This window comes from Chiloscyllium plagiosum, unplaced genomic scaffold, assembly GCF_004010195.1.
Source record: "Chiloscyllium plagiosum isolate BGI_BamShark_2017 unplaced genomic scaffold, ASM401019v2 scaf_11353, whole genome shotgun sequence".
Classification (NCBI taxonomy): Eukaryota; Metazoa; Chordata; class Chondrichthyes; order Orectolobiformes; family Hemiscylliidae; genus Chiloscyllium; species Chiloscyllium plagiosum.
Window position 1 is genome coordinate 34,724 of NW_025215095.1, and position 12,137 is coordinate 46,860.

A 12,137-nucleotide genomic window follows, 5' to 3' on the forward strand; every position below is an offset into this window, starting at 1 on the left:
GGAGGGAGGTGAGGTGGGTGAAAGGAGGAGGTGGGGGAGGGGAGTGGGGAGCGAGGTGGGTGAGGTGAGGTGGGTGAAAGGAGGAGGTGGGGGAGGGGAGTGGGGAGCGAGGTGGGTGAGGTGAGGTGGGTGAAAGGAGGAGGTGGGGGAGGGGAGTGGGGAGCGAGGTGGGTGAGGTGAGGTGGGTGAAAGGAGGAGGTGGGGGAGGGGAGTGGGGAGCGAGGTGGGTGAGGTGAGGTGGGTGAAAGGAGGAGGTGGGGGAGGGGAGTGGGGAGCGAGGTGGGTGAGGTGAGGTGGGTGAAAGGAGGAGGTGGGGGAGGGGAGTGGGGAGCGAGGTGGGTGAGGTGAGGTGGGTGAAAGGAGGAGGTGGGGGAGGGGAGTGGGGAGCGAGGTGGGTGAGGTGAGGTGGGTGAAAGGAGGAGGTGGGGGAGGGGAGTGGGGAGCGAGGTGGGTGAGGTGAGGTGGGTGAAAGGAGGAGGTGGGGGAGGGGAGTGGGGAGCGAGGTGGGTGAGGTGAGGTGGGTGAAAGGAGGAGGTGGGGGAGGGGAGTAGGAAGCGAGGTGGGTGAGGTGAGGTGGGTGAAAGGAGGAGGTGGGGGAGGGGAGTGGGGAGCGAGATGGCTGAGGTTCCAATGCTAACGGCGCTCTGCTTCAGTTCCAGCGCCTCTGGTCTTCGATCCCAAGACGGCCCACCCCCACCTCACCCTGTCGGCCGACTGCAGGAGACTGCGCGCCGCCAGCGGGAGACAGCAGACCCGGCGCCCGCACACCTTCGGTCGCTGCCTCTGCGCCCTGGCCTCGGAGGGATTCGCTTCGGGGACGGCCTACTGGGAGGTGAAGGTGAGGGCCAACTGGGAGTGGGTGCTCGGCGTGGCCCCGCAAGCCGTCATCGGGCCGAAGGGCCCCCAGGCGGAGGTCCGTGTCTGGGCCCTGAGGAGGTCGGGTGAGGAATACTCGGCCCTCACCTCGCCCCACACCCCCCTGCACCTCAGCGTCAAGCCCCAGAGGATCGGTCTCTTCCTGGATTACCAGGCCGGACAGCTGTCCTTCTACAATGCCGATGACATGTCCCATCTCTACACTTTCACCGACACCTTCAGCGAGGAGCTCTACCCTTATTTCTACACTGGCTGCAAAATGGACCCGCTGAAACTGGTCAGCTCGCGTTTTTAAGGAGCAGGGAGGGAGTGCCGTGGCCCAACTGCATTTTCCCACTTTACAGAGAAACAGAAGAGAGCTGTTCATCACATCATAGAGATGTACAGCACGGAAACAGACCCTTCGGTCCAACCCGTCCATCTAATCTAGTCCCATTTGTCAGCACTTGGCCCATATCCCTCTAGATTCTGGATTAGTGTTGCTGGAAGAGCACAGCAGTTCAGGCAGCATCCGAGGAGCAGTAAAATCGACGTTTTGGGCAAAAGCCCTTCATCAGGAATATATATCCCCCCAAACCCGACCTATTCATATACCCATCCAGATGCCTTTTAAATGCTGTAATTGTACCAGCCTCCACCACATCCTCTGGCAGCTCATTCCATACACGTACCATCCTCTGTGTGAAATGTTGCTGCTTAGGTCCCTTTTATATCTTTCCCCTCTCACCCTAAACCTATGCCCTCTAGATTTGAGCTTCCCGACCCCAGGGAAAAGATTTGACTGTTCACCCTATCTATGACCCTGACCATTATGTAAACTTCTGTAAGATCGCCCCTCAGCCGCCAGTACTCCAGGGTAAACAGCACCAGCCGCATCAGCCTCCTCCTGTAGCTTATTTACTAACCATAGTCTGTCTGCCACTCAATCAAATGGGCAGCAGATCCGTATCTCAACTCCTACTTCTTCCCTGGCACACAAAAAAAACGCGGTCAGTTTTGGCATTTTTCCCACTCCCCATCATTGTGCCAAGCAGTGCACACTGACAACGCTCCTGATTGGTGACGCTCCAGTCTTCAGGCCCTTCCTTCCTTGTTCAGGACCACCCCCCCACACCCACCCCCACCCAAATGGTATGGAGGGAAGGTCTTATGAGAAAAGGCTGGGGGGGCTTGAGACCATTTTCTGACTTTCCCGACCTGGAGAAAAAGTTTCTCCTCTTCCACTGTGTGAAGCCCCTTTGATGTTTGTAACATCAGGTTAATCGACTGGGAAGCCACTTACCGTGAAGTAATCCTCTAAAACCCAACAAGTGTCACAACTTGGGAAATGTTCCCTTGGGTCATGCTCATCTGAGTTTGGCATTCGGTTGTGTTAACAGTGTCACGTCAGAATCCAATCATTCTGGCTCCCTCTTGAATTTTCACCATCACCTTGTCCTTGAAATAACAGGTACAAATTAATTAATTTATAAATTATAAAAAAAGTTATTTCACTCACCACTAGGAGACGTTGAAGCAAATTATATCGATCCATTTCAGGGAAAGCTAGGGTGGCTGAGGGAGAATAGAAGTTTTGTTAGGGGCTTCGTGTAGCACATGAGAGATCTCGGTGTCCAAGTGCATAGATCCCTGAAAGTTGCCACCCAGGCTGATAAGGTTGTTAAGAAGGCACGTGGTGTATTGGCTTTTATAGGTAGAGGGATTGAGTTTCGGAGCCATGAGGTCAAGTTGCAGCTGTACAAAACTCTGGTGTGGCCCCACTTGGAGTATTGTGTACAGTTCTGGTCACCACATTATAGGAATGATGTGGAAGCTTTGGAAAGGGTGCAGAGGAGTTTTACCAGGATGTTGCCTGGTATGGAGGGAAGGTCTTATGAGAAAAGGCTGGGGGGCTTGAGACCATTTTACAGTAGTAGACTCACCAACTTTAAGGGCATTTGAATGGCCATTGGATAAACATATGGATGAAAATGGGATAGTTTAGGTTGGATGGGCTTCAGATTGGTTTCACAGGTCGGCACAACACCGAGTGCCGAAGGGCCTGTACTGCGCTGTAATGTTCTATGGTAGTGCCTTTACCTCTGGGCTGGAAGGTCTGAGTTCAAGTCCCATTTGTGCCAGAGGTGTGTAACAGCACATCTGAACTAATTGATTCAAAAAGCCTTGAAGGTTTTCCTGATAAGGCAAAACAAGAAGTGGTGGAAAGTAGTTCAGTGTGGGAGATTGGAGACTAGGAATGCCAGTGGAGATTTGGTCACGTGCTTCCAATTATTATTATTAAGAGAACACTGTCACCATATTTACTCTAATCCTCTTCCAACTGCGATTGCTCTTCAAACCCAATCATGACTTCTCCAGCAGCACATCTTCTGAATTTTGTTGCATGAGTTGAATATGTCTCGTTGTTACATTTTTGATTTGCAGATTATTGTTTCTTCACTGATGTATAAATTATCTGGAACTGATAATAACCTCTCGCTATTGGACCTGTTCATTGCACAATAATAGACCATTTTTGCCAGGGTTCAAGTTCCAAACTGCTCCAGGGATTTGCACTAACAGGTTGATTAGAAATGTTAGACATCTTTTAAATTACACTGAATCAGTTTCTGATTTATTGTTAGATGGAATATTAACATGCAGCGTTCAGATGAAATTATATAAATGACTGAATTAGCACATACATGTACAAAATGATGAGAGTAATTATGACTTTGATACATTTCAGCGTGGGTATTGACGGTAAAAATTGTAATTATAACATTGTTTACAATGAAGAACCTTACAGCTTTGCAAATGTATCTGTTTGAGATCAGTTTTACTTTGCACAGTTTTCGAAATATTAAACTGAATATAAAACTGGCATTCTATCCGATCCCTTGGGATTTTGCTGCTAGTGCTCAACCTTATCAGACCCCTTTAAAATCTTAAACACCCTGAATCAGATCAGACCTCAATCTTCTAAATTCAAGGCAATTGCAATCCAGGTTTACGCAAACCTTCCCCCATTATGGAATCCTATATCATTCTGGTAAATCTCTGCTGCATACCCAACCCCGAACTCCAAGCCCAGTCTCTCCTTGTTGAGGTGCAGTTTTCAGAGGCGGGGGGGGGGGGGGGCGGTGGGGAATGGTGTGGGGTATCTGACTAAGGCCTGACAAAACCAAAACATGGGTTCCTCCACTTTGTCCCAAATTCCCCTGGACAGCAAGGACAGCATTGTGTGAGCCAGTACTGGCCTTGCTTTTCAGTCAGCAGGTTATGGGTTGAAACCCGAGCCCGCTCACATGACGACAAAAGTCTAAGCTCCATAACAAACTGGTTTTTAACTTTGCAAAGCATTGTTTTTTCCTGATAAAAACATGGTGTGTTTCTGTTCTGAGATCAGATTTTTACATTGCTCACAACAAACTGTTTTTAATGTTGTAGCGCACGCACACACACAAACAGAGTCATACATACACACACAGACACACATGGAGCCATACACACACACACACACACACACACAAACAGAGTCATACACACACACACAGACACACATGGAGCCATACACACACACACACACACAGTCATATATACACACACAGACACACAAACAGAGTCATACATACACACACAGACACACATGAAGCCATACACACACACACACACAACGAGGAAGGGAAAGTGGAAAAATAAGTTAACAAGGACGAATTATTAATAAGATAGTAGCATTCATTCACATGATTCAATGTCCAGTAAAGTCTGTGTAGAGTGTAGTTCAGCACCACCCACCCCAGGACAATGAGGAATATATGCTGACCCAGCCAGCAATCTCTCATAGCCCCAAAGAACAAATGAAATGCAAGTTGGACCGACACAAAATGCATTATAATTTGCTGTTGATTTATCTGTTCTGACCCTTAGCAATGTTTTCCTTTTACCTACACCATATATACTCGCCGTCACCTCATCCTTCAGCCCCAAAGAACAAATGAAATGCAAGTTGGACCGACACAAAATGCATTATAATTTGCTGTTGATTTATCTGTTCTGACCCTTAGCAATGTTTTCCTTTTACCTACACCATATATACTCGCCGTCACCTCATCCTTCCAATCCCCTTCCCTCTTTCTCCTCCCTCCCCATTCCCCATCCCCTCCTCCATCCCCTCTATGGAACAAAAATGAAAACAGAAAATAATGGAAACAAGATGCTTATTTCCATTGAAAATAATATAAATTAATGAAACATCCCTAACACTAACCATTTTTTTTGAGCTGATGAGCATTTTTTGTTTTGTTAATCATTTGATTATAACATTTTAAAATGCAATTTTGACATTTATTCAATACATTACATAATTAATACAAACAACTGTGCAAGTTCTTGTGAGGCAAACGTCCCTGGTTTAATTTACTAATTGTGCTTTCAGTGAAAAAAGGCCAAATACTTTCTTACACTATGTCTGGGTAATTAATGTTAAATGATGGATAGCTGGTGGGAAATGGCTCAGAGCCAAACATATGCTGCAAGGTCCAGTCTTTACTGTTTTGTCCACTAAGACAGGGAGGAATCTATTATTTTATTTTTACCCCACTGCACTTCCTCTGAGCTGCAGTATTTGCAAAGTGCAAAATGCTAAGTCATCCCTAAGATTGACGACATCTGTATAACAATTGAATATCTCCCTTCTCCAGCAAAACTAATGCAAAGTCAAGAAACAAAAATGCTGGCCTTTCTGGAAAGGGTCAACTCTCATTGCCCCATGAAGAAAATACAATTCGTCACACTCATAAAGAGCAACTCATTTTACTCAAGGAAGGGAGAGATGAGAAATGAATTATCTTTTTTATCAAAATTAAGTTAGCATCCTTTACCTCATATAATTGAAGAAACCTTCTATTCATTTTAAAGCAGCTGGTGACATTCGACCTTGCTCCAGCAGTTTCAATTTAGCGTCATTATAAATTAACATGCAAATTAGGTGAAATATGTTACATTCTCTTCAAAAGTCAGTTAACATTTTATGAAACTAAAAGACTCTCAACTCTTGGTATTCATTCATTTCTTATGTGCGTTTGCAGAAAATTCCAATTAAAAATGTTGAAATGTTGAAAAGTACATTAAAAATATCATGGGCTTAGAATCTATCACAAATATATCAAGGATGATCAAGGTATTTTCAATTGGGAATAGCTGAATTGACTGAAGTCAAGACAGATGGAAGAAATACCCCAGTTCCTGTCATTCCTTTTGTACATGGTTTGTGTTACAAACAACAGAAATGTTGGCTAAATCCTATTTCTTTCAAGGTGCATATACAAATGTGGCAAGAAGTATGTTTCCAGGCAGCTGGGTTAATATAGTAAGTTTTTCGTTTCTCTCAGCTTTTGTAAAACTCTCAGCTGGTAATTTCCTCAGAACTTGTCCCGTTTCAGTCTGCAACTTAGCAGCAAATGCAACAGCGACCCTATTTACTGTACTCTGCATTTCTGGTGAAATTACAGTGCACAAGTGGGAGCAACTATGAATAAACATCTGGTAAACTGCCAGATTCTGGGACACACCGATTGTACTATATGTTTATTTATTTTTCTCAAATGTCATAAATACAAGGAAAAGCAATATTTGGAAATGAAACATTCAAATTTGCATCCGGTGTCAACATCAAATATTCCAGGTATAACATGGGCTATTCATGTGCCAAATATACTTCTTGTCTGTTGCAGTAATGTAATTTAATTTCTGAAGTGCTCCTTTTGTTGAACTAAATACAGCATTTTAATTTCCCCTCACCAAGCATCATTGCAGTCTGACTGACATTGCCAAACTAGTGCCATGACTTTATGTTTTCACAAGGAACTGAGTTGTGACTGCATGTAGTGGTTTTATTTCTGTCTTTACAACTGACTGAGACTTGAAGCTTTCATTCCATCTGTCCAGACTGAATTCTGTTGCATGTTCCTGTGCTGATTGGAGAGTGTTCCAATGCCGGTCTTTGTTACCTTCTTAGCACCCAGACTTGCTGCCTTTCCTCCTACTCCTCTTCAGGCTTTAACTCAGGGGGCAGAATGGCAGGGCAACATTGTACAAAAGCCCATGGACCGTGATAGTGTCACAACGTTATAATCTTTGAAGCAGAGTACTGCCCAGAACAGACCAAGAAGTCTATGAAGTGGGGATACCAGGAGCCCGAAGTGTAGTGGCAGGGCCCAGTGCAGAGCGTGACGGTAGCCTGCAGTCAGACCATGTAGAGTCTCCTTGTGCACGGAGAGGCCATGGAGAGAGACTGTAATGTCTGCCTTTTTAACTTTGCATCTTGTGCTTGTTCTGATCTATGATTATATTGTGTATCGCTGTAATGTAATTTTCTTCATTTATCTATTCTGTAACTCGGAATGAACCGAGGTAACTTTTGTTCCTAAGATGGTGATGTCAGTGCCGACTCATAAACCTTTCACTGTACTCATGAGAATAAAGCTAATTCAATTCAATTCAATTCACCCACAATCTTAATCTGACCAGATTCTTACTTGAATACATACAGATCTCACATGTTGAAACATACTTTAAGCAGGAACAGGACTCAAATTCATGTCATTTTTAGGACTGTGTTTCATTCAGGGTGATTCGAAGTTCTCAGATCATTATAGTATCTGATAAACATACTATGCAATCCCAATGAGTGGGTTGTTTAAACACCAATCTTATGACAGAAATGTGAACAGCAATGAATTGAACACTCGAGCAGTATTCCAAATAATCGGGTGACTTTAAAATAATATGTTGAACGTGAGCATCAATGAGAGAGCCAGCATCTGTCTTCCATCTGTAATTGCCCTGGTGAAGGTGCTGATGAGTTAGTTTCTTGAATTACTGCAGTCTTAGACTGTCGAACATGGTGCTGTTGGGAAGGGAGTTCCTCAATGTTGACCCCACAACAGTAAAGAAACTCTGATATATTTCCTGTTCAGGATGGTGTCGAGAGTGTGTAGATGGAAAAGCACAGCAGGTCAGGCAGCATACAAGGAGCAGGAGAATCGACGTTTTGGGCATAAGCCCTTCATCAGGATTCTGCCCGAAATGTTGATTTTCCTGCCCCTCGGAGCTGCCTGACCTGCTGTGCTTTTCCAGCGCTACACTCTTGACTCTGATCTCCAGCATCTGCAGTCCTCAATTTCTCTCTCCCCTTCCTTACCCCCTCACTCCCACCCTTCCCTTCCCCCGGAATCAGCCTACTTCCTGCTGCACATGAGTGAAACTCCTAAAAAAAATGGGGGATAATTGTTGTTGAGATGGGTGACAGGAGAGGTGTCAGGAAGCCCTGAAGGCTGAGTCACCTTGCTCAGGTCTGGTTCCGGCCGAGTTGTGTAGCGCCTGCAGCGTCCTTCACTGGGAGCTAGTGAGACTCACCCAGCGATTGGGTAGAAACTGGCCCCGGGTTGGTATGAAGGGAGTGACACTTCGTGCCCAGGGCATGTCCTGAGGCTGTTGCTGTGAGGGTGTCTCACTGCCCTGTGTAACGTCCATCTTCCATCTCCTGAAGGGAGTAGCTCACTCCACACTTTTCCATAGCCATTGAGGTTTTACAGGAAAAAGACCTTTCTGCCCATTGTTCCTGCATCAGGCACCTAGCCCAATCCCATTTGTCAGCACTTGGCCCGTATCCTGATTTGCTTTACAGTTTTCAGTGTTCATCTTAAATGCCTGCCATCTAGGCCATCCTTTTAGACAGTGAGTACTGGATACTCTCTGGGTGATGTTTCTTTTTCCTGTAAACCTCCTGCTCCTTACCTTCAAACTGAGCCCCCTGGTATTGATTCCTGTGCGAAGGCAGAAATGTTTCTCTTTATCCATGTCCCACATAACTTTGTACATCTCAGTCAGCTCCCCCTCCCCCTCAGCCTTCTCTGCTCGAGGGTAAACAAACCCAACCTGTCTCGTCTCTCTTCATAGTTGACTCACTCCAGCCCAGGCAACAATCTCCTGTGTACCCTCTCTGGTACAATCGCATCCTTCCTATGGCGTGGGGACCAGAAATGCACACAGTCCTCCAGCTGTGGCCTAACTAACAGTACAGCTCCATCATTCCCTCCCTGCTGTTGTATTCAGTGGTTAGCACTGCTGCCTCACAGCACCAGGGTCCCAGGTTCAATTCCCGCCTCGGGCACTGTCTGTGTGGAGTTTGCACGTTCTCCCCGTCTCTGCATGGGTTTCCTCCGGGTGCTCCGGTTTCCACCCACAGTCCAAAGATGTGCAGGTCAGGTGAATTGGCCGTGCTAAATTGCCCGTAGTGATAGGTGCATTAGGCAGGGGTAGAATGTAGGGGAAATGGGTCTGGGTGGGTTACTTTTCGGAGGGTCACTGTGGAGTTGTTGGGCCAAAGGGCCTGTTTCCACACTGTAGGGAATCTAATCTATCCCATACCTCCTTCACTGTCACTGGGTCATAATCCTGGAATTCTCTCCCCAAAGGCATTGTGGGTCAACCCACATCATGTGGACTGCAGCAGCTCAAGAGGGCAGCTCACCCCCACCGTCTCAAGGGGGTAACTAGGGACGGGCAATAAATGCTGGTCCAGCTGTGATACCCACGTCCCACAAATTAATTTAAAAAAACTCTCTACACCCGAATAAACATTGCCAGTCCTGGAACAAACAGGTTACGTTAAAACTGCCTCTTCATCCAAATAACCCTTTTAATGTGCCACAAGGTAATTCCAATTCCTGACCTCTGATCAGCTAGTCATGATCATGACTCGATCTTACCCAGTGTTCGCGTCTAACAAGCCCTTTGCCATTTATACAGGCCTGAGCACATTGAAATGTGTTTCACAGCTGAAGTCTGAAGCCTTTGAAGGGTCGTCGCTGCTACATTGAAGGGGAAATGGCAAGGTCAACTGTGATGAAGTTTCCACTGCCTGCTATCAAATCTGACCTTGCATCGATCGTCTTCCATCGGGAAGATTCCTGTTTTGTTAAGGATGTTGGAATGCCTGCCCATTCTAGGATTCATGTGGGAAATCTGCCACCCTCTGTCAATTTGCAGTCACTGCAACAAGGTCTGTAATCCCTCTCCCTGTGTGTTTGGACTCAGATACAATATAGCATTCGTGCCATGTCTTCTCTGGCTTGTGATCACACAGCGTTGGAGACCAGTGGGCCACCACGTCAGTGTCACCCCTTCGCGAGAGGCACTCAAGCTAAGTCCCAATCCCACAGCGTTTCCTCATGGACCCTGTAAATTTTCATTCCTAGGGAAATTGAAGTTGGAGTTGAAAGCCAAGGTTGGATCCTCCTCCTCCAGTCGTGCATTCCAGATCTTAACCACTCTCTGCGGGGAAAAGGTTTCCCTCCCATCATTGTTTGTCTGTTTGCCAATCACTTTAAATTTATCCGATCAACGGGATCTGTTTCCCCTAATCTACTCTGTCAGGAACTTTCATGCCTCGTTTGAAATTTCTCTCAACTTTGTCTTTCCCAGGAGCTGCAGTTTCTCCCAATGGTAATGCAGGTGACCCTCATCCCTGGGAGGATTCTCGTAAATCCTTCCTGCACCATCCCTGATACCTTCACATCCCTCAATGAGTGAAATCAGATCCAGTATTCATTTTGTATCAGGAAATGCTGCAGGAAGTCTGGGATTCTCCATGGGAAAATGATTGCAAAGGTTGAAGATACTGGGAATCTGAAGATACTGAAGGTGAGGTAGCGGCATATTGAATATTGCTCTGATATCACAACCTGCCCTAAAACCATGAACCAGTTCGAAAGGCAACGTGGACAGCCTCGTGAATTTTTTTCAATCATTAGGGTCTTAGAACTAACTGACTGTAAGGTTACAAATGGTGGCTGGGTTAAATCCCATAGCTCTACATATCATCTCGGGGATGTAGGTGACGGACATACCAAAGGCTGTCTTTCCTGTTGCAAATCAACCAGCCCATTGCCTCCCCCTGTCCTCACCTTTCCGGGAGGAGCCTGCTGATCCAGTCAATTCCTCAGTTTTAGCACTTTCCCATTTCAAAGCCACCTGTGCCCTCAGGCAACTCACTTTGTTGATCCTGCTGTGACCTCAGAATCTGCAGTGTGACTCTAATTCTATTAAATCTCAGCTGCTTTGGGAATTCCACAGCTTCCTTCCCAAGGTCCGTCCAAATCTAATGCTTGACCTCCCAGCTCATGGTGGCACAGTGGTTAGCACTGGTGCCTCACAGTGCCAGGAAACCAGGTTCGATTCTACCATCGGGTGACCGTCTCAATGGAGTTTCAACATTCTCTGCATGGGTTTGCTCCGGTTTCCTCCAACAGGCCGGAGATGTGCAGATTAGGTGGATTGGCCATGCTATATTACTCCACAGTGTTCCAAATGTAAGTTTGCTCGCTGAGCTGGAAGGTTCGCTTTCAGACGTTTTGTCACCATATGCGATAACATTATCAGTGAGCCTCCAGTGAAGCACTGGTGTTATGATCCGCTTTCTATTTGTGTGTTTAGGTCTCCTTGGTTTGGTGATGTCATTTCCTGTGGTGATGTCATTTCCCAGACTTCGATTGGGACAACACATCCATCCTAGGACAAGCCAAACAGAGACCTGCAGGAGAATTCTAGAAGCATGGCATGCTAACCGGAACTCTATCAACAAACACATTGACTTGGACCCCTTCAGCCACCCTCTGAGAAAAAGAACAGGAAATGACATCACCAGCCCAAGGAAACCTAAACACATAAACAGAAAGCAGGTCATAACCAGTGCTTCACTGGAGGCTCACTGATGACGTTACCTAGTATGGTGATGAAATGTCTGAAAAGGAATGTTGCCTCTCAGTGAGCAAACATACATCAAAACCCTCAGCCTGAGCTCCAAAGTTCTTAAGATATGCTACTTCATAGTCCATGTGTATGTTAGGTGGAATAGCCATGGGAAATGCAGGATTATAGGGATGGGGGCTGGCCTGTATGGGGTGCTCTTCAGTGCAGACTCGATGGGCTGAATGGCCTCTTTCCGGACTGTCGGGGTTCTATGAACCCAATCCTTTTGGATAGCACTCAGTGGCATTGTCAATTACTATCTTTGCATGAACAAAGTTAAAAATCGCACAACACCAGGTTATCATCCAACACATCTGTTTGGAACTACTAGCTTTCAGAGTGCTGCTTCTTCATCAGGGGGCTGTGGATGTGGCGAGACAAGCTGATGTAGGTCGAGCAGTGGATGTGGTGGATATGGATTTCAGTAAGGCATTTGATAAGATTCCCCATGGTAGGCTCATTCTGTC

At 46.2% G+C, this 12,137-nt stretch overlaps 1 protein-coding gene across 2 annotated transcripts in view; it reads left to right on the top strand.

Annotated features, from left to right (window-relative positions):
- LOC122548158 (E3 ubiquitin-protein ligase TRIM39-like) overlaps nt 1–1,321 on the top strand; it is a 23,798-nt gene extending 22,477 nt beyond the window's left edge. For both annotated transcript variants that reach the window (XM_043686711.1, XM_043686712.1), the window contains one exon: nt 654–1,321. In XM_043686711.1, coding sequence (XP_043542646.1) covers nt 654–1,171 — 518 coding nt within the window. In that variant the 3' untranslated portion in view covers nt 1,172–1,321. The remainder of the gene's footprint in view (nt 1–653) is intronic.
- The last annotated feature ends 10,816 nt before the right edge of the window (nt 1,322–12,137 follow it).